Raw genomic sequence first — 21,586 nt, forward strand, 5'->3', positions numbered from 1 at the left:
CACGTCCAGTAAGAGCAATAAAAAGGGAAAGTTCAGTCGCAGTCCTGGCAGAGCAGACAAACGCGATGCTCGTGCCGAAACGTTCTTTGGCGAAGTGAAAGGCAGGCGGAGGGGATGGAGGTGACTGCCCTGTCATTTTCCAATGGAAAGCCCTGGGCGAGGCAGGCCGGGGGAGGTGGGGGCGGGGGGCGCGTGAGGGCGTTCGGCAGGCCAGGTCTGGCATGTGGGTCGGGTACCCCGCTGAGGCTCCCTTCACAGCCACAGGCAGAGCCTGTCCTGCCGGCACCATGCTGGGCACCGGGAGAAGGCCAGTGAGGGGGAGGTCAGCAGCGACACACCCCAGGACGCTGAACACAGACCGGTGGCCACGACCCAGGATCCCCTATGGGTGACCCCAGCTGGCCACGCCCAGCGTGGTACCAGAAACAGTGCCTGCCTGCTGGGTGCCCGTTAGGTACCAGGGAGGCCTGGCTCCTGGTTACAGACGGGAGAGCAAGGCCCCGTGAGTTCAGTCACTTCGGAAACTCACAGCTAGTGAGTAGCGAGCCCAGGTTCAGAGTCGGGCTTCAGAGCGACACTTCGCAGCGCCATCTGCCCTTCGCACCCCACTGCCCTCGGGGTCCTCAGCCTGTAGCTTCTTGCTAGTCCCGCAGCAGCCGGGTGAGTGTGGCCACTGGCAGCGTGTACAGGGCAGTGGTGTGTGACTCGGGACACCTGGTTCCCTCGCTGGACCTGCCAGCAGCTTGTGTGTGACCTTGAACTGTCCTCTGCCCCTCTGGGCTGGTGCACGCGGTTGGAACTTGCCCATCTCCAGGGCCTCCAGCTTCGCCTCGTCTGGCATGTTTCAGTTTCCCAGGGGCTGAAGTTTCAGCTCTTGACAGAACACAGCCCACCTTCTCACCAAAAAAAGCCTCTTTCCCGCTCCCATCCAGAAATAAAGGCGGCAGAGGAATAAGCACAGCGGCCTTTTTCGGGAAACCAGAAATAGCTCCGGGCTCCCAGCGCGCCGGCTCTTCTGCCGCTATTTGGGGCCAGGAGCTGCTGGCGTCCGTCGAGTTTCCCAGGGTTGAGCTGGAAAAGTCTCCGCCACCACAGTTCCTCACGTGGGCCGGGCCGGCGTGTCTCCTGCCCCCAACCTGCTGGCTTCACTCGTTCCTTCACCAGCCCTCCCACCCAGCCCGGTGCCCTCCCCCCAGCCCGGTGCCCTCCTCCCAGCCCTGTGCCTTCCACCCAGCCCGGTGCCCTCCCCCCAGCCCGGTGCCCTCTTCCCAGCCCGGTGCCCTCCCCCCAGCCCGGTGCCCTCCACTCAGCCCGGTGCCCTCCCCCCAGCCCGGTGCCCTCCACTCAGCCCGGTGCCCTCCACCCAGCCCGGTGCCCTCCACTCAGCCCGGTGCCCTCCACTCAGCCCGGTGCCCTCTTCCCAGCCCGGTGCCCTCCCCCCAGCCCGGTGCCCTCCCCCCAGCCCGGTGCCCTCCACCCAGCCCGGTGCCCTCCACTCAGCCCGGTGCCCTCCACTCAGCTCGGTCCCCAGTCTGACTGACGTGACCGTCCTTGTCGTGGCTTGTCCAATCTGTGCATCAGACAGCAGCATGTCCGTCAGCAGGGCCTTTGTGTCAGCTGTCTCTCTGCTGGGGTGTGCCTGCCCCCCACGCAGGCCCATTCCCTCATCGTCTTTGTCTGCTCAGCGACACACTGCCCCACACCTGCGCCCTGTTTCGTACTTTGTGTTCCCTGCCAGTGCCGTCTCACTGTCCATTTTACCCGTCAGTAAGTCCGTCTCGTTCATCGTCTGTGAGCTCCACGCGGGCGGGCACCTGTGTCCATCACTGTGTCTCTAGCTCCTAAGGGTTAGTTGAGTCCCAACACGTTCTCTTGTTGCGAACGGTTGTTGAAACCAAAATAGGAACAGTAGTCGTTTCTAATTGTGATTTCACGGACACATCAGGGTGATTTTGGCTGCAAGTAGCCAGAAAGTGGCTCCAGCAGTAAACATCAGTGTGCGGTCCGCAGTCTGGGAGGGGCCAGGCCGAGGGTCATGGCTTCCTCTCAGCCCCTGCCCTGCTCAGGACTGGCTTCCCCCAAGGCGAGCCCAGGTGTCCAGGTGAGAAGGAAGGCCTGGGACGGGGCAGGGCTGGGCGGGGGCTGGAGAGGGGAGAGGGTGCTTGAGGGGAGTGAGGAAGCCAGACGAACAGGCGAGACTCACTGCATGGGTCGGAGCTGTTTTGGCTTCCACCTTTGGTTAGGTGGTGAGGCTGTGCAGCCGCGGGCACGCCCTTTAACCTCCCGGCCCTGCTGTCCTCCCCGGGTTACTTTGCAGACTTGAGGTGATGCACAGCTTACAGCGGGAGACGTGCGCTGAGAGCTCGGTGCGCAGCCTCGATCCTGCGATCGCTGTTAAGCTGATGCCGCATGTGGTGGGGGAAGTCTCTAATGAGCCCGAAAAACGTTCCTGTGTCTGGAGTGGAAATCAGGTTACGCGACTGTCCTGTTGTAAAGCTCTGAGTGTTAACGTCCGCGCCCAGGTTAGGGCTGAGGAGGGGAAGCCGTGTGGTTTTTACTCTTTGGTCTGCAGGTTGTACAGTTACATGTTGGCTTTGTAATTACAGGGATGTTGTTAGGAGGTGTAACTTAAACGTATGCCGCTGTGTGTGTGTGTGCGCGCGCGCGCACATGACTGGAGTTTGGGGCGTCAGATCGGCAGCAGGGTATGGAGGTGGCCCCAGGGAGGTGTGTCTGTCTGGGGAGCGTGCTGACGGCCTTTCCTCTGTCTGCAGATGACAGGATCTGCTCGCCGCCCTTCATGGAGCTCACGAGCCTGTGCGGGGACGACACCATGCAGCTCCTGGAGAAGAACGGCCTGACCTTCCCCTTCAGTGTGTACACCCCGGCTCTGCTGGGCGGGCGGGCGGGGCTGCCAGGGCCCCTGGCTTTACACTGTGTAGGGGAGGGGGAGGGTGGATAAAGGCCTTGGCTGCCGGGGAGGGCATGGCCTGGGGTCCCGCTCCCCCACACACTGTGGCAATGGGTCCAGATCCCCCGGGTGCGGTGCTGGCCACAGTTGCGTCAGTGTGTGGCCCCTGCCCTACCTGCCCCTCCCCCTGGAGGCCGCAGGAGTTCTGAGTTTCCCCCGTGCCTGCGGGGTTGGGCTCTGTGGGTGGATGACCTTGCTGACTCCTCTCTGCTTCTCTCTCCCCCACCTCCACCCACAGTTTGCAAAACCAGAGTGGCTCACGGCACCAACTCCCACGAGGTGAGTGGAAAGTTTGACCGCCTGACAGTCTCTCTGGGCCCCGCTGAGTCTGCTCCATCCACCCCTGCTCCTCCCCCGCCCTGCTCTGGTGGCTTTGTCTGTCTGCAGCCTCCCCAGGTGCCTGTCCTTGTCCCCAAGGGCCGGATGGCTGTGCAAGACGCCACTTGAGCCCCTGCGGCAGCCCTCACACCCGTCTGACCTGCCCTCGGCTTTCCATGTTTTGGCCCATCAGGGTCACCACTCCCTGGTGCCTGCTCTGTGCCAGGCACTGGGCTGGGCCCCTCCTAGGGCTGCGGACCGGAAAGATGCCCTCACTGCCGACAGGGATTGGCGGTCCTGCTCGTTGAGAAAGGGCAGGGGAGGAGGAGAGGGCACCGTGCTGCTCCCTCTCATCCATTCCTTACTCACCCGGCAGTCATTCCCGCCCCCACCTCGGCTGCCGGGGAGGATGCTGAGGAGGGGAACTGACCCAGAGTGGGCGACTGTCGCTGAGCAGACAGCACTGAGGGGTGGTGGGAGGCAAGTGAGGAGGCCCTTGGGGGCAGGAGGAGCAGACAGCGGCAGGGGCTCCCTGGGGTCTTTGTGGCCCTCACTACCCTTGGGAGCCACACCTGGGACGTGGCCTGTGGCCCTCCACACCCCCGGCACTGTATGCCCTCAGGGGCGCGGTACGCCCTCAGGGGGGCTGTACGCCCTCAGGGGCGCGGTACACCCTCAGGGGCAGTAGACGTTGGAGCCCCGGAGCAGGCCCTCTGGGAGAGCCTGGCCCTGGCGGTCCCACCGCAGTGCTCCCGGGGCCTCCTGGCTAGACGTGGGCCTGTGGAGGATTCATGCTGTGCCCTGACCCTGGCGGGTCTTTATGGGGCGCTGTGTACACACGCCCTGTCGGCATCTGCGGTACATGCTGCGGTGGGGCTGCCAGGCCCAGGGGCACCCCTGCCGTGGGAAGAACGTGGGGCAAGCAGTCATGGCCTGCTGCAAAGGCCCGCGCCGCCTGTGGTGGGAGCCCTCCTGGGCCGGCCTGGGCTCCGTGCCTGTGTGCTCTGTGCCAGGCCCCGGAGGGAGCAGCAGGCTTCAGAGCAGCCACCCTGCCCTCACTGGCACCGGTACGGCCTGCCAACCGCCCACCTGGCCCTCCCACCCCCCAACGCGTCCTCTTTGTGTGCGGGCCTGGGGCTGTCGGGATGGAAGGAGGACCCAGTCATGGGTGACGGGAGCAGCCCAGTCAGAGCAGCCAGCCTGCGCGGAGGGGGCCCTGCCGGTCGCACAGACCCACTGGGCCTGGCCCCGGCCCCGGCCCCATGTGCGTCCGAGCTGTGTGGCTTGGCAGATGGCCCAGCCTGTCCGAGCGCCTGGCCCACAGGAGTAACGGATGGTGGCTGTGGAGGATACGGGCGTCGCGGCGTGGGCTGCGTGGGGCCGGCACCAGGCGTGTTTGACGCACCTGCTGGTCCTCCCAGAGGGGAGAGGTTCGGACGGACCCTCAGGCACACGCAGTGCCTTCTGGGGAGACTGTGTCACCCCTCAGCCCAGCAGTCCCCCAGCCCCGCCCCGCCCCCCAGAGTGCTGTTTCAGGGAGGGCTCCCCTCCCACCTCCCCCGGAGGAGGAGACACCAGGGGCTGGTGTGGGCTGCGGGCCCTGCTTCCTGGGAGGCTTTAGCATCAGAGGGCCCCCTCCAGTGGGGTGCCCGCCACAGCAGGAGCCTGGGGGCGGATCGGGGCGGGCTCCTCACCTCCTCGGGTGCCTGCGGTGTGAGAGCAGCGAGGGCCCCCTGGCTGTGTCCGCTCACCCTCTGGAGGGCACTCCGTGCGCCTGGCTGGTGCTCACAGAGCCGTTTGGTCTGTGTGCTGTTTGTAAGCGAGGCGAGCACACTGTTTGCTCCACAGTTTGGACTGTCCCTCACCGTTTTTAAACCAAAGCTCAAAGCTCCCCCGGCCCCCAAGCCTGTCCCTGGGGGTTGATGCTACCAGACAGGTGAGGAAGTGGAGCTTAGATAGGGCAAGTCCCTGCCGTGCTTGTGCAGTGTGTGGCGCTGGGACGCGAACCCGCGTCGGGCCCTCTTACCATCTCACTCCCCTCGAAGGCTAAGGAGACAGTCACTGTGGGGCGTTTTGTCTCCCATGTGACCTGGGTCTCTACTCTCTCCCCGTTCGGCTGAGCCCGGGCACATTGGGTGGCGCTGACGTGGGGGCAGCAGGGGGGCAGGCAGCAGCTGTCAGGCTGGAGCCCTCCCAGCAGCCTCCGGCATCGGCGGCTCCTCTGGGGCCTGCGGGCCGAGGGATCAGCTGCGGCCGGCACTGTCGGCTCGAGGGGGCCTGCAGGCAGCCTCCGCCGGAGCAGAGCGTGTCTCTAGCGTCTGCCCTCCCTCCCTCAGTCCCCTGGCAGACCCTCCCGTCGGGACGGGGAGCGGCATGTCCGCGTGTAAGAGGACAAGGCCGCGGGCCGGGCAGTCCCAGTCATGTTCCAGCAAGCCCTGAGCTTCTCAAGGCCGCGGTTTCCTCATCTCTAAAGGGGCTGATGACGTGCCCAGCTCCGAGGGGCACGGTGCACGCAGGCGTCTCACGTCATCGCCAGGACAGGGCCTGTTGTGGGTGCACAGTGAGAGGCAGCCCTCGTCATCGCTGGCTTTGACCCAGGCCTCCCAACTCCTGCTCCACAGTATTCTGGTTTCTGCCTCTCTGTCCCAGGCCGTGTGGAGGGCCCTCCAAGGAAGTCGTGAGGGTTGAGTAGCACACAGCCAGGGTCCGTTCCCTGCACGGCAGCGTGAACGGGGTTTGCAGCGCAGCCAGCTCAGCCCGCGTGGCAGGTCTGTGTGCGGGTTTCCAACCCAGGGGAGTGGATCGGTCCCAGTGTTCCTCCGAGCCCCACTCCATTCACCCGCTGAGAGCCCTGCCGAGTCCTCAGGCCGTAGGCAGGTCCGGTGTGCAGATTTCCAACCCAGGGGAGTGGATCGGTCCCAGTGTTCCTCCGAGCCCCGCTCCATTCACCCGCTGAGAGCCCTGCCGAGTCCTCAGGCGTAGGCAGGGCCGGTGGTGCACCTGCGTCTGCGGCGGAGGGCGGTGCGCTGAGGCCGTGCCCTGTCTCCCCAGATGGCCATCGTGTTCAACCAGGAGGGCCTGAGCGCCATCCAGCCGCCCTGCGTGGTCCAGAACTTCATCAACCACAACGCGGTCCTCTACAAGGTGTTCGTGGTCGGCGAGTCCTACACGGTGGTCCAGAGGCCCTCGCTCAAGAACTTCTCCGCGGGCACATCAGGTAACCAGCCTCCCGCCTTCGCCGCCTGCCCCGAGCCCGGCCGGCTGGACACAGCGTCGGCTGAGCACTAGCCCCTGGCACCTGGGTTGTCTGGAGGGGAAGCGGCCATCTGGAGGGGGAACGAATTGTGTGCCGTAGTGAAGAGATCTTGGAAAAGAAGTGAAACCCCCGCCCCATCCAGTTGAACCCCTGTAAACTCCAAAAAGCCCCCCACATTTTCTGTGCCCAGGTTGCTTGCTGGGGACCCTGTGCCATGAGACGCAGGAGGAACCTGCTGGAACGGATGACGGGCCCTTCAGGGGAGGGAAGGAGGGAGGGCCTTCCTGTTTCGAGGGCCCGACCACTGACTGTATCCCGTCTCCTTTTCCACATGGGGAAACACCGAGCTGCTGGCTGTTCCTGCAGCCGCTGAGGCAAACGTGCGCCCCGTGAGGGGTCAGCGCGCAGGGCCGCAGGGCTTCCAGCTGGGGCCTGGGGCAGGCGGTGGGCACGACACCTTGCTGTGCCCCGCGGGTGAGGACTGAGTCAGTGACTGTGGTGGACCAGTGGGTGACGGTCCCACGCGTCCCTTGGGGGCCACAGCAATGGCGTCTGCAGGCCGCTGCCGTCCTTGGGGCAGCTGAGGGGCCCTCAGGGTGGCTGGTGGCTCCATAAGCCCAGCTTTGCCTCTGCTGCTCCCCTGCCGCCTGCCGACCGGGCCGTTTCACAGACTGGCACTAGGATAAGGATTTGCTTGTGTTGGGGCTGCTCCCAGGAATGTCCTAGTGGCTCTGAAGGCATCCCCCAGGCACGTTCCGGAACCTGTTGGAACGGTGGCAGCATCTGTGGAGAGTGGCTTTCCGGGAGGACGTCGGTGGCCGGCGTGGTTTGCTCAGCTCTCTGTGCACTCAGCTCCGCGCGGGAAACTCGCCGCTGGCTGGGATGTCCAGCGGCACTACCCTCTGCCCAGACAGATGGGCTCCTGAGACCTGCTGGGGCTGCCTGTCAGTCCTCCCCGGGGCGCAGGCCACTCTCCTGAGTGAAGGTCAGCCGTTCTTGTCTTCCTCTCGGCCATCTTCCCCTTAACACACCAGAGCAGACACTTTGGATTGTCCTCCCGAGTGCAGGCGGCCTCCCAGCCAGGCCTGGGCTCCAGGACTTGAGGCCCGTGTGAGGTTCAGGACACCCCCGTCCTCACCTGATCCCAGCCCCCACCCCCTGGGATGGGATGACCTGGGGGTGGAGGACAGATGTCAGCAGGGGTCCTTTGGTGTGTGACTGTACACTTGCAAGGGGCATCCTTTTTATAATATATATAACATTTTTATTGACTTCAGAGAGGAAGAGAGAGAAACATCAATGACGAGAGAGAATCATTGATCAGCTGTCTCCTGCATCGCCCCCCACTAGGGATCGAGCCCACAACCTGGGCATGTGCCCTGACCGGGAATCGAACCCTGACCTCCTGGTTCATAGGTCGATGCTCAACCACTGAGGCATTCTTATTAATTGTGGGCCAAAAGGGGCTGACTTTTTTTTAAATGCCTGGCTGATGGGTTTTTTTTAAATCCACATTTCAAAAAAATATGTGCTTCAAATCTTTGGAAAAGTACTAGATTAAGAGTAGCCATACCTTAGGTTGTCTCCTTTCCTTTTTCTTTCTTTAACACAATCACCCCATCTCTTAAAGAAGCGCACCACCGTTTCCTTCCTTTCCACGCAGAAGTGCCCCCATTCTCTCCTGGTTGGAAGCGCTGGTCCATGTCAGGAGGGCGTGGGCTCCACGTCTGTGTCTTCCTGTGGCCGGTTCCAGGTTGCCAGTTTGCCGTAAAATGCGGATGGGGGCCGAGTGAATGAGCAAATAACACACCGAGCCGGTGGAAACATGCTACTGGGTCTGCCCACCACCTACCCCCAGGGCTGAGTCCCTGTCGCTGTCTCCGGCACCGCCCAGGGAGCTGGCGTGGGCTTTGTTCTTTTCGCACGCGTGTTCTGCACCTGACAGCGGCCCTGAAGCTGGACTGATTGACAGGGGGCCTTGGGCTCTTTCCAGCCCCACCCCCTTCCGGTTCCCATTGCCCAGTGTGGTGCCCCGGCCTGCCCTGTGGGTGGGGAGCTGGGGGCAACCTGAGCAGGCTTCTCCGGGACACGGGGCGGAGGGGACGCTGTCCTGCCCCCACGGCTGCGTGCTCTTCGGCTTCTCGGGTGCACTTCGGGTTTTACGTTTAACGTCTCTGAAGTCAGGGGTGTCCCACAGCCAGTGGCGCCTGGCAAGTCGCGTCGACTGAAACTGAAGTCAGGTTCTTGCGCAGGTGGCGTTGGCCTGTACCAGCCACCAGGAGCGCTCTGTTCTCTGCCTGTGGGTCACGGTCTGGGGAGACTGCTCCCTGCCTCCACCCCTGCCAGGATCAGAAAGGGCACTTCCTCTGCGGACACAGCGCCTTGACATGCTTTCCATCCGGGGCCTTGTCCGCTTGGGGATGCAGACAGGAATGATACACTTCCCCATTGAGAGGGTCAGCGGGCGTTTTTCTGCAAAAGGCCAGATAGTAAATATTTCCAGCTCTATCATGGTTATCTAATCCTGCCACTGTAGCGTGGACACACTGCAGGCACTATGTAAATGAATGGGCATGCTGTGTTCTAATAAAACTTTATTTACAGATGTGGTTTGCTGGTCTCTCACCTAGAGCCTCTAAGGGATCCAGCAGTCAGCCACACATCTTGCCCTCAGGACTTGTGTTTTCCTGCACATGAGGAAAGAAATAATAAAAGGGTTCATTAAGGCACCAGATAAGTGGGTCCCAGGACACCACTGGGTGAAGGGAGCCACTTGGACAGGGCGCCCAGGGCGGGCCCCCCTGCAGAGGTGACCAGTGTATGGAAACCTGAACAAGATCTAGGTCACCATCCACAGCTCTGTGACCCCCCCCCGCCAGAGGGAGACATGAAGATTCAGCACAAGGTGCTGAGGGAAGTGTGGCGCAGCTCATGGCTGCACCACTGGTTACAGGATATTTGGGGCTAATCTTGTCATTTACTCTCCTTATTTTGAATCTGCTGTTCTCATCTGTAAATTGGGGGCAGAAGCACCCATATTTCTCTCATTGCCCTCCCTCCCCTGCAGGGAGGTGGTGATGGCCCTTCACCAGGAATAGTCGGGGAGCAGAGAGTGGATGGGTCCCCACATCCAGAGGGCCAGGGCCTGGCCAGGGCCATTTTAGAGGAACTGGGTATCTTTTCTTTAAGGAAATGAGCTCAGTGGGGCTGGGCCAGGCTGGGTGCAGGCGAGAAGGTGGGCAATGCCTGCCAAAGGCCGGAGTGCCTGTCCCAGCAGCTCCAGCCCTGCTCCGGCCTCTGGCCCGGGGGCTTCTATCCCCCAGCTCACTCTTGCTGCCAGTGCCTGCAGGAGGCTGGAGAGCCCTGCTCCGGCCTCTGGCCCGGGGCACCCTGTCCCCATGGCTCACTCTTGCTGCCGGTGCTTAGGAGTAGAGGTCGGCGAGCTGCTTGGCACGAGTCCTGCCGGGTGTTTATTTTCCCCAGGCTCCTCCCCAGGACCGTCTCTCATGCCCCCGGTCTGGACCGGCTCTGATTGGAGCGACGGGAGGACTGTCGGGCACTCCTGGGCAGCAGGGGGCCTGTGTGCCTCGCTGGCAGGAAGCACGCCAGGTACATCTCAGCGCCTGCCTGCTTGGCCTCCGCCCACATCCTTCCTCGTGCATGATCATGGCATCGCCATAGTCCTGGTGGGAGCTGTTGGCAGCCAGAGCAGGTGCCCCTCGGCCTGGGCCCTGGCACACAATGGTGCTCAGCCTCCCTGTCCTGCGTTCAGGGGCCGTGTCATGCCTGGGGGTTCATGGGGGGTAATAGGCAGCCTTTTCCAGGACCTGGCCCCAGGCTCGTGTTTGCGATGCTTACCTTCGGTGCCCACTCTCCCAAGTGCTCGAGAACATGTTCCTGCCTGGCCGACGACCGTCGTTTCCTCTCCCAGGGGTGAACACACAAACCGGCCTCGTCCCTCCCATTATTCTTGGGGTCTGCCTGCCTGTCTGGGTGCCCCATGGGATTGAGTGACATGGGGTGCAGTGAAGGTGGGCATGGGTCGGGGGAACGGGGTGGAAGGAGGTGGAGGGCATTCAGGAGGCCATGCCAGCTTCCAGAGCCAGGCAGGTGGTTCTGTGTGCCTTCTTGGGTGTTACCGACAGATGACCACGTTCTGATTTCCTACTTTTCCCCTAAAGAGTGGGGGAACAGCAGAACCCTGTGTTTTCAGCATTCACATGCCAAGTGCAGCCTCACTGCTTCCCCGGTGGTCCCGGGAAAGGAGCCAAGGGCAGACGCCGGGAGGGCCGGGAGGCTGGGCGAAGTGGCTTTCCCGACCGCTTCATCCCGGCCTGGGATAGTCGGGTGTGCGGCATTTCCTGTCCACGTAGCCACACACCCGGCTTTCTGATGCCGGGTCCACAGGACACGGTGTGGAGATGGGGCCTTCAGGTGTCGGAGAGAACCAGCCCTTACCCTGGTGGGCTCACTCAGTCATTTTTCTATGGGAAGGAAATTTGCAACAGCAGCCCTGAGCGGGCATGTGTCCGTCCATGGCGTGGTGTCTCCTTGGGGTGGGGGTGCCCGGCTCACTGGGGCCTCAGGTGGCAGCTGCTGGACACTGAGCCCGAAGGCCCATGTGGCCAGTCACTTGTGGCTGGGGCGGTGCTGCCCCCTGGTGTTGGGCGGTGGCGTCGCCATCCCCTCTTTGAGCTGCTAACCGGCTTCTCCGTGTGTTCGCTTTTCAGACCGCAAGTCCATCTTCTTCAACAGCCACAACGTGTCCAAGCCGGAGTCGTCATCGGTCCTGACGGAGGTATGTCCCTGCCGCCCTGGTGGCTGGTGTGAGCCTGGGGCGGGTGTGCTCCTGCCTGGGGGCCCAGGGTCCAGCTCTCCCGTGGGCAGGGTCAGAGGGCCTTCCCCAGAGGCTTCTGGCCTGCTTGCCCCGGGCCTTCGTGCTGACGACCTGCGAGCCCAGGCCCGCTCACCACCAGGTCACGCCCGGGGAGGTTTTCCAGCTCTTCCCCCTGCACGGGGAGCTCCCCAGTCAGGAGGAGCTTGAGACCCTGCTTCTTACTGATTTAAAGACGGGATGAGAGGCCACGCCATCTCCTTTCACTTTCCTTGTCGGTGTGTGTCCCGGGAGTGTTAAGAGCCCGCTGTCACTTCTGTGGCTCCTGGGCTGCTTCTCGGTGGGCGGTGAGCTCAGGGCTGCTGGTCCGTGTTGCTGTGTGTCAGGCTCCCTCCTGGATGCCCTGGGGCATTGCAGCCAGGCCCCGGGCAGGGCGGGCAGGGCAGCTCCGCTTTCCGAGGGGGGCTGTGCTCGCAGGCTGGTGGCTTCTCCGAGCTCCCAGGGCAGAGCTGGGACTTGACCTCAGGCCCATCTCGTTCCAGAGCTTGTCCCCAGGGGTCGAGGACTTGTTATCTCACTGGGGACCCTCTGCTGGGAGCCCCTGCTGGGTCTCCTGCTCCCCGACTTGGCCGTCCTCCTCTTCTGGGAGGACTTGCCCATGTCCCCTTCCCTGTCCTCTGGCCTCACCAACGAGCTCTAGAGAGCCCTGCCTCGGACTCCACTCCCTTCTGTTCCACGCCAGGGCCTGTGCTTGCCCTGCCACCTGCTCCCCGGCCCAGCCACCTGTCCATCTCTGGTTTGCGGTTCCCTTGAGGAGCCAGCTGTGTGCGGAGGTGGGCCGCCCACAGGCGTGCACAGGGCCTGGAGGGAGCCCAGCGCCCTTCAGAATGGTGAGGGGCATTTCTCAGTCAGGGAAGCCCCGGGACTGGCTGTGTGGCTGGCTGTGTGCATTAGGAGATGGAAATAAACTGCACAAGAAAGGATTTGAAAGGGGGTGGGGGGCCGTCTGGTCTCCTAAGCTTCAGACACGTTAGGCGAGCCCTATCCCCCGCGAAGCTGTCAGGCATTGCTTGGGCGGGCAGAGGGAAGCTGGCCGGCATTGCACAGGCTTCCGCGGACACTGTCCCTATACCGTGCGTGGGCCTGTTGGCCGCCGGGGCTGTCGCTGATGCCAGGGCCCTACGCAGAGTGACCCACCCAAGTGACTATCCCGTCTCCCACTCCCGTCTCTGTCTGTGAAGGGGAGGGTCTGCCCAGGGCACTTCTGGGGCCGCCTCTGCCTGTAGGGTCTGCGTTATCTCCTCTGCCCCCCACCCACCCCCCCAGCTCATGGCTGCTGTTCAGGAACTCCTGGAACTGAAGGGAAATGCAGTCAGTTGTCCTCTTTCCATTTAGGACATGAGCCTCTCCTCACACCTGCAGGCTGGCCGGGACCCACAGCTGCACCCCAGACACTTCCCACCCTCCTGCCCACCGGGGCCCCATCCCCTGCACCGTCCCCTGCAGGGAGCCCTGCCTGGCCTTGAAGCCCGTCCATCCACAGCCGATGCCCCCGCTCCCACACCCAGCGAGCAGACCCCGAACGCCAGGACAGGGCATCGGTCCAGAGTGTGGGCACTGACTGGGCTGCCTGGGCTCAGACCAAGCGCCACAGCCTCCCAGCTGTGTGGCCTCCGGAGAGTCACTGGGCCTCCCTGAGCCTCGGTGTCTCCCTCCTGCCCCGCAGGGTGCTGCCAGGCGGGCAGGAAGTGCCAGCAGTGCAGCTGTGATGGCGGCCCACATGCACACGGCTCCCTCCCTCCTGTCACTGCCTCACTGTCCAGAGCGTCATCGTCTCCTTTCTGTTTATGCCACGGGCAGGACTTCCATGCCTTTATCTCGTCTGGGCGGCTCTGGGTTCAGCTACTGAAGGGCTCTGGGGCGGTTTCTGAGATTCCTTACTGAGCTGAGGAAGGCTTGTATAAACAGCGTGTCTGAGACTTCGTGCTGATGCAGCCGCCAGGGCTGTCGCTGCCAGGCCTGCGCTGTGAGCCTTGAACATTAGCTTCTTGGACCCTCACCACTGTCCCAGAGCGAGGGTGTCTGTGCACCTACTGACCGGGTGAGAAAACAAGACCGAGAGGGCCCCTGAGGCTCAGCACACAGCGGGCAGGACCAGGGGCGAGCTGCCGCAGGGCCGAGTGCCAGGAGGCGGCGGGGGCTCAGTGGTGAGTGCCCATCACAGCCCCTTGGAAAGTGTTTCCCCCATAAGATGCCAAGACAGAGGACTGGGCATGAGGGGCCCTGCCTTTCGTGCAGAGGCAGGCGCGGGGGCGCTCACCTAGGAGCACAGGTGCTGCCCACGGGAGGGGCCCTGCTCGCACGGGTCGGAAGTTCCCGCTCGCCATGCCGCTTCCTGTGCTGGGACAGGGCCCTTTGTCCTTGGTGCCCAGGGCTGTCCCCAGCCGTCCGGACCCAGCCTCACTTTTTAAAGTGAACAAGTCAGTGGCTTGGAGTACTTTCACCTGCAAAGGAAGCCCCGTGCCCATTGGCAGTCCCCCCCTACCCCCAGCCCTGGCAACCACTCATCTGCTGTTTGTCTGCGGATCTACCTCTCCTGGGCCCTTCAGGTTCAGGGCGTCCTGAGCATGTGACCTGCTGGGCCTGGCTTTCACTCAGCCTCGTTCCCCAGGCCATCCACGTTTCCCACGCTGCAGCACGTGGCTGAGGAACACTCCGTGTGTGGGTGACACAGCCTGTTCCCATCCGCTGAGGGACATTCTGGCTCTTGTGGATCCTGCCGCTGTGAGCACCGGCACGCAGATACCCACTTTCCGTCTTCTGGGTACACACCTAGGAGTGGAATTTCTGGGTCATAGGCAATTCCGTGTTTAACTTTGTGACCCAGCTTCACTTTTATTTCTGATGGGTCAGTGCCCCTTCGGCCCCTGAGCCCACAGTCCTGGGACTCCAGCAAGTGGGGCACCTCCCAGGAGGTGACACACATGGACACGGCGCTGTCCCCCTCCCCGCAGGCACATGCTGCCCCTGCCATGTAGTTCCTCATGGTCCCCCCAGTAGTCGGGGTGGGAGCCTCATTGGTCCTGTTTCGCAGATGAGCCACGGCGGCACAGAGAGGCCACGTCTGATTCTCAGTCAGGGGCACATGCCCGGGTTATGGGCTCGATCCCCGGTGGGTGGAGGGTAGGCAGAAGGCAGCTAATCGATATGTCCCTCTTGTCAATGTGTCTATCTCTCTATCCTTCTCCCTTCTTCTCTCTAAAATCAGTAAAAACATTTTTTAAAGGACTTTAGAAATAGCCAATCCTGGTGCTGGTCTGTCCTACCCCCTTGTCTGAAGGTCTCTGTGGTGTGGCTTTGTGCCTCCCCACTTACGGCCTGACTCCTGTGTGTGTGTGTGTGTGTGTGTGTGTGTGTGTGTGTGTCTGGTTTGTTGGCAGCTGGACAAGATCGAGGGCGTGTTCGAGCGGCCGAGTGACGAGGTCATCCGGCAGCTCTCGCGGGCCCTGCGGCAGGCACTGGGCGTGTCTCTCTTCGGGATCGACATCATCATCAACAACCAGACAGGGCAGCACGCCGTCATCGACATCAATGCCTTCCCAGGTGAGCGGCAGGCGCGGTGCCCGCGGGCCGGTGACGGGCAGCTCCGTCCGCTTGGTGGGGCCTCAGCCCTCCTGCCAGTGGGGCTGCCGGCTGCGGGGAGAGCGAAGGTCGGGCCCGGACATCCAGCCAGGGTGCATGGTGGGCCAATGCGTGTTCTCCCGCCTCCTCTCCTGACCCTGCGCCTTCAGCATGAGCCGCTATTGGCCAAACCTTAGCTGATCCCTGGGTCCCGTGGAGATGTGAAGAGCTGAAGGGACGCTGGAGGGATTGTCCCCACAGGTTTCCGTGGGCACTGAGCTGCCCAGAGAGGAGGAGCTGTCCCAGATCACGCCTAGGTTGGTGCAGGGCTGTGCTCCTTACCCTTCCCAGAGCCGCGGTGGCTGGCTCTCCCTGTGGCTGGCACGTGCTCCCCGCTGTCTGCTGGAGCCCCGAGCGGGGGAGCACATGCTGGGCCCTCGTGGTCTCGCCTCAGCGAGGGGCTCAGTGGGAGATACCACCACTGTTTGGGGGCGTTTCCAGGGTGCAAGGAAGCCCTCACGCACAGGGAGGGCACACAGCGCATCAGGCCGTGGGGGAGAGGGCTGCGTGCTGGGCTCCAGGAAGTAGTAACAGTGGGTGGCATCAATACCCGCCACACCAGGCAGCCCTGGGAGCTTTGCCAGTTTACCGATGGTGACGTGAGGCTGGGGGCCGGATGGCTTGTCCAGAGTCACCGCTACCCACTGGCAGAGCCGGGATGGGCCTCGCTCCTGACCACAGGCCCTGCCTCTCGCTCCGGCTGCCTCCGTCCCGGCTCTGCCGCCGTCTGGTGGGACAGCACCCAGCGGGGCAGTCTCGGTGCTCACTCTGCACCAGGGCGTTCCCACCTCGCAGAGACAGAGGAGCCTGGCCTGAGCTGGTGCCCCCAGCTGGTTCACCTCTCAGTTGCAGAGCTGTGGGCCTAGAGCGGCCTGCGCAGCCTCCTGGCCACCCTCAGGCCTCCATCCCTCACCAGGAAGTACACACCCGCCCGGGGCCTCCAGGCCTCACCAGGGGACAGCAGAGCAGTTGCTGAGGGAACGGCTTGTCCCCTGGTGCCTCCTGGCATGACTCCAACCCCTCCCACACTGTCTCTCTCCCCTAGAAACCTGGGCACGTCTGCTGGTGGCTCCCAAGGGGCCTGGGCTGCCTGCCCTTCTCCCCCAGCCCAGGGCTGAAAGAAACCCCAGTCCTGGGGTGGGGTGCCCAGCACCACCTGGGATTCAAGGTGGGGCCAAAGGACCTGCTCCAGACCCTGGCTCTGTCACTTGGAGGCCGTGCTCTGTGAGCCAGGATGCACCCAGCGGGGCCGCCATCACCACCGCCACCCTCATGTATAGTCCCGTGTCCACTTGGGCGGCTCTTTGTGCCTCTGGGGCCAATCACATGACTCTCACTCATCTGCGACACGGGGCAGAGAGCTGTGAAGATCAGGCGAGGGGACGTGTGTCCATGGAGGCACTGTGTGTGCCAGCTACTTCACCCATTTTACTTTCCCTGTGGGCACAGACACGAGTGAGCAAATGAGGCAGCCCTGCCCTTCCTGAACCTTCGTGCGCACGTGGTGGTGGGCGCATAGTGTGTGGGGCGGTGTGGGCAGTGCCAGGGCCCTCTGAAGCGGGCACACTGGCCTTCAGGGACACGCTTCATGTCCTCACCCTCGTTCTTGCAGCCCTTTGCCTGGTTCTTGTCCTGCCAAATTGGCTTAGGGAGGTGGGGGCACCCACCCCAGGTGGCATGTCTCTGGAAGTAGTTTTGGGGAGTCAGCAAAATCCTCGCCCTAGATTCTCATTCTGCACGGCTCCCAAGGACGCCTGTGCTGACATGTGCATTCGCTGCTGCGGTGGGAAATGCAGGCCCAGCAGTTTCTGTTCAGGACCCTGGGCTGCACTTAGTTAGGGAAGCCGCTGCGAGTGTGTGGCCTTGCGGGGGTGCTCCGTCCGCCCCCTGGCTGTGATGCTCAGAGCATGGGCACAGGCAGTACCCCGCAGGTATTTTGGGGGTGAGGACTCAATTTTGGGAGCAGCTGCTACGGATCAGGCATCGCCCACTTTCCAGCCCCCTCGGTCGTGCCCACAGGAATCTCCCCGAGTTCTCAGCTCACACAGGAGGAAGCTGAGGCCGGCCATGCGGCGGGAAGGGGAGTTAGTGATTCAGAATGTGAGGAGGAGCAGGCCTTTCGTCCTCCAGGCAGGTGGCCTCCAGCCAGGCCACCTGATCACGGAGCCTGTGAAGCTGTGCCCGAGAGGGACAGGGAAGGGAGCGTTTTCTCATCGGCTTCTCACACACGGGGGCAGCACATTCAGGGACCAGCCCTTTGGAGCCACGCGCACGCAGCTTTGAGCCCGGCTGTGTAGCTTCCAGCAGCCTTATCCTCTGTGCCTTCTCTCCCCTCGGGCCGCAGCCGCCTCCAGTTCCAGCTGGCTGAGCCTGGTGCTGTCTGTCTCTCCCACCCCAGGCTACGAGGGCGTGAGCGAGTTCTTCACGGACCTCCTGAACCACATCGCCACGATCCTGCAGGGCCAGAGCGCAGCCACCGCAGCCGCAGGGGACACGGCCCCGCTGAGGCACAGCAGGCTCCTGGCGGAGCAGGCGGACAGCCTGGCAGGCGAGCGGACGTGCAGCGCCAGCCCCGGCTGCTGCAGCAGCATGATGGGCCAGGACCCGCCCTGGACCGCGGAGGATGACGCGGGCGGCGTGGGTGCGGGCAGCACCGCCAAGCTGCCGCACCAGAGACTGGGCTGCACCGCCGCCGTGTCGCCCAGCTTCCAGCAGCACTGCGTGGCCTCCCTGGCCACCAAGGCCTCCTCCCAGTAGCCACGGAGCCCGGACCCAGAGGGCGGCGTGGGCCACGGAGCACGGCCACTGGACCAGCAGCCCCCAGTGGTGACATCCTCCCTAGAATTCCCAACGGTCTGATTTACCCCCCAATTTTTAACCTTATTTTCTGATGTCATTATCTAAGTGAGGGGCTGGGGGTGGAAAGAGCCCGGTGGTCCAGCTCCCGGAAGAGGGCCCCGGCCTCACTCCTGCCGTGCAGATCTTCACCCAGCTCACACGCGTGTGCTTCAACACTAGGTCTGAGTGGAGGGTGTGTGCACGTGTGCGATTACTGTGCGTGTGCGAGTGTGTGCACACTTCCGTGTCTTGGTCTCGATGGCTGCTGCGGACCAGGCTTAGGCTGCGGGCGCTGAACGGAGCAAGTGGACGGTTCCCCTTCACTCCTCTCCAAGCCCCCCCCCCCCCCAGGCCGGCCTCCTCTCGGCTTTGAGAGGAGTGGGGCCCAAAACCCCACAAGGTATGCAGCTGCCCTTCCCAGAAGCATGAGCCACGGGGGCAAGAGGCCGCAGCTGCCGCTTGTGGGGGGCTCCGTGCTGGGTCTGGGCTGTGGCCGCTTGCTTCCTTCTCCCAGAGGGAAGGGGAAGGAAGCTTCCCTGGGGAGGCCAGGCCCTGGATTCGCTGCCTCCCTCACGTCCAGTTCCTTAGAGCCCCTCCACCCCTCACCGCGTGCCCCACGCAGCCCTGCAGGGGCTTCTTCCTTGACCAAGCGCTGCTCGTCGGGACCCTGGAGCAGGCTGCCTGGTTGGGTCCCCCAGGCTGACCCCGCCCGTGCCAAGGATTTGTGCCATGACTTTGGGCAAGTCATTCTGAGAGTCGCCAGCCTCCGTGGAGACCAGAACTCTGAAGGGCGGGCTTGACGCTCCAGGCCCTGCGATGCACCTGCTTTCCCGAGAAGTGGACCTGGACGGACCCCCCCTTGGCATCGAGGCGATGTGGGGTCCCCTTCCCAGGCAGGAGGAGCCGCCCGACCCACCCTTACCCTGCAGACCCCGTCCCCCTCCTGTACTCACTGCAGCCCCAACCACTGAGCCAGCCAGCGGGGAGCGGGAGGGAGAGGGAGCAGCAGCCCAGAGGTGAGAAAACAATTCCCTCCCCAACTAGCCACCCAGCCCTGGTGGCAGCACAGGCCGCCAGCTGGTTGTCGCATCCCAAGGTCCACGGTTGGCAGCCCCTCCTCAGAGGAGGGTTGTGTCTGTCCCAGGACAGTGAGCTCTGGGAGTGATGCCAGGACCTGCCGAGCGTGACCTTGGTCTTAGGTACCACTTGGGTTTGAGAAGGAGGAAAAGGCCTGGCTGTCCCGCGAGGCCGGGAGGATGGCCGGAGGCCACTGAACTGGGCACCCGCTCAGCGGGGAGCAGGGGCTGCCCACCTCGGCCTGGGGTGGGGTGGCTGCCTTCAGAACTGCCCGCTGTCCTGGACACGGGCCTGCTGACTGACGGCGTTTACACGACTGAGTGGACCCCCAATTACAATGTCCGCGTCACTCCTGGCTGCCTGAGCCCCGGGAAGCGGGATGTGTGGCCGCCTCTTGCACTGCTTTGTCTCCAGAATAAACTACTGAAATCAAACTGCACTGTGCATGTGTGTACACAATGTTGCCAGAAGTTTGTCATCCCCCGAGTCTTAATAAAATGGCTTTACCTTTTTGAATAAAAGTCTAATCCACTTTGCCTCCAGAGCAGGTGGGGTCTGCGGTGTGACCCCTGATGCCAGGCCAGGACCCTGACCGGCTCCCGTTCCTGTATGATTGATGTCACCCCCAGTGTCACACACGTTAGCATCCAGGCCCCAGGTGTCAAGTAACTGCTTTCTCGTGACTTGGCATTTTCCACTTGCCTCCTGCGGGCGGCGAGCACGGTCACGGCTTTTTCCAGGAGTGGGAACCGAGGGGGCGGTTTGGCTTCCTAAAGGCAGGGAGCAGCCAGGGGGTGGGAAGGGGCCCAGCTGCACCCACACATGTGCAGTCCTCTCCCTGGGCTGATCACCACCGTGCGGCCAGCAGCAGCCATTTCTGGAGGGATTTCAGGAGCCATGGCAGGGAGCGCAGTGGAGGGGAGGGGCTGGGAGTGATGCGCGCCGCCCCCCCCCCCCCCATGTCAGCGGGGTGCACACTGACACCACCCGTAGAGCAGGTTTCCCCTCGGGCCTCCTTGTCACTGGCCTCTACCACATGGGGCTGTGGCCCTGCAGCATCGGGTGGCAACTGGCAGGGCCACCTTTTGGCTGAGGCCTTGGGTAGGTCAGAGGGTCACGTGGGAGGCCTGTGCCCTGGGTCAGTTCTTGGGGATGTTGATTGTGTAGTGATGTGCCCCATCTGAGGCAGGCACCGGGTGTCCCCCCAGGAGCCCAGAGGAGTCCCCGAGAGGGGGGTCCTCGCCGTCGCGGCAGGCAGGTGTCCGGGCTGGCAGCACCTGTGGGTGGGGCTGAGCCCGGAGCCAGCAGCGTCACCTGCAGAAGGCAGGCCCAGCTGGCATCCCTGCGCTCACAGAGGGAACCTTGGGAGAGCTGTCCTCCGCACCAGAGGCTGGGCTGGGGGGGCTGAGGGACCCGGCAGGAGCTGTGGCTTTCTGCCAGCTGGGGAAAGCGGCTGTTCTCCGTCCTCGCCTGGAAGACTGGCCCTCACCCTGGCTGCTGGCCCTGAGCGCCACTGAGTGGCTGTCCTGGGGTTGGCATCTGCTCTCCTCCGCCCCCTAGAAACAGGTCCTTCACCTGGTGAGGGCCTGGCAGCCCCGCTCCCTTCTCGGTCACGGCCCAAGGGCTCTGTTGAGCGGGGAGCGGGCTCCCCACCATGGCTCACCCCGAGGCAGAGAAGTGCATCAGTTCTTTTTTTTTTTTTTTTTTAATATATTTTATTGATTTTTTACAGAGAGGAAGAGAGAGGGATAGAGTTAGAAACATCGATCAGCTGCCTCCTGCACACCTACTGGGGATGTGACCACAACCAAGGTACATGCCCTTGGCCGGAATTGAACCCGGGACCTTTCAGTCCACAGGCGGACGCTCTATCCACTGAGCCAAACCGGTTAGGGCCGCATCAGTTCTTGACAAAAGTTCTGGCCTCCCTCTTCCGGCAGCCTGGCCACGCCCTGGTCCCACTTATACCTGCCCAGCCCGAGCCCGAGGTGATGCGGCCTTCAGAGGTAGGGACACCCCTCAAAAGGCTGTTCAGAGGGCACTGACGGACAGCACCACCCGGGCCCTCGTCCTGACCATGAGGGGCCTTTTCCAGAGTGGTCTCCTCTCCCTTTCTTCCTGCTGTCCCTGACCTGGCAGCCGGACCCCTTCCCCCCGGGCTGTGGAGGGGGCAGACCCCTTCTCCCAGGGCTGTGGGTGGGTGGGGCAGACCCTCTGCAGCTTCTCTCTCAAAAGTTCTGGTTCTGGTGCTGACACCTGTGCTTTGTGACAAATGCCACGTGCTCCAACCCTGTTCCCAAGCAGCGTTTCCCAGAACCCCAAGCTGGCTTTCACCGACTCTGTGCACATCCGTGCACCTGACGCTCATATGGACATGTCTGTCACATACAGAAGCACGGCTTCTGTGCGAGCCGAGAGCACCTTGTCCTGTTGCAGGTTTGCCCGTGGGATTGGGGTTATGACAGCGCAGGAGGCCCCTCTTTGGGACGGGTCACTTCCGGGGCGAGGTGTTCCCTCATCTGCTACCAAGTCTCGGGAGCGGATGTTCGGTACTTGACTGACGAGCGGAAACCCGCGCCCGCTGCACAAGAGGCCCAGACCTGCCCGGCCC

The 21,586-nt window shown here is 63.1% G+C and overlaps 2 protein-coding genes across 5 annotated transcripts in view; both read left to right on the forward strand.

Annotated features, from left to right (window-relative positions):
* The window catches only part of ITPK1 (inositol-tetrakisphosphate 1-kinase), a 133,303-nt gene extending 113,889 nt beyond the window's left edge, over nucleotides 1-19,414 (forward strand). For 2 of the 4 annotated variants that reach the window (XM_059687544.1, XM_059687554.1), the window contains 7 exons: nucleotides 2,775-2,873; nucleotides 3,210-3,250; nucleotides 6,341-6,506; nucleotides 10,029-10,154; nucleotides 11,276-11,343; nucleotides 14,820-14,982; nucleotides 17,459-19,414. In XM_059687544.1, coding sequence (XP_059543527.1) covers nucleotides 2,775-2,873; nucleotides 3,210-3,250; nucleotides 6,341-6,506; nucleotides 10,029-10,154; nucleotides 11,276-11,343; nucleotides 14,820-14,982; nucleotides 17,459-17,817 — 1,022 coding nt within the window. In that variant the 3' untranslated portion in view covers nucleotides 17,818-19,414. The remainder of the gene's footprint in view (nucleotides 1-2,774; nucleotides 2,874-3,209; nucleotides 3,251-6,340; nucleotides 6,507-10,028; nucleotides 10,155-11,275; nucleotides 11,344-14,819; nucleotides 14,983-17,458) is intronic. The other 2 variants (XM_059687565.1, XM_059687575.1) reach the window with 1 other exon arrangement.
* The window catches only part of LGMN (legumain), a 254,837-nt gene that overhangs the window by 75,733 nt on the left and 157,518 nt on the right, over nucleotides 1-21,586 (forward strand). The window lies entirely within an intron of this gene.

This window comes from Myotis daubentonii, chromosome 1, assembly GCF_963259705.1.
Source record: "Myotis daubentonii chromosome 1, mMyoDau2.1, whole genome shotgun sequence".
Classification (NCBI taxonomy): domain Eukaryota; kingdom Metazoa; phylum Chordata; class Mammalia; order Chiroptera; family Vespertilionidae; genus Myotis; species Myotis daubentonii.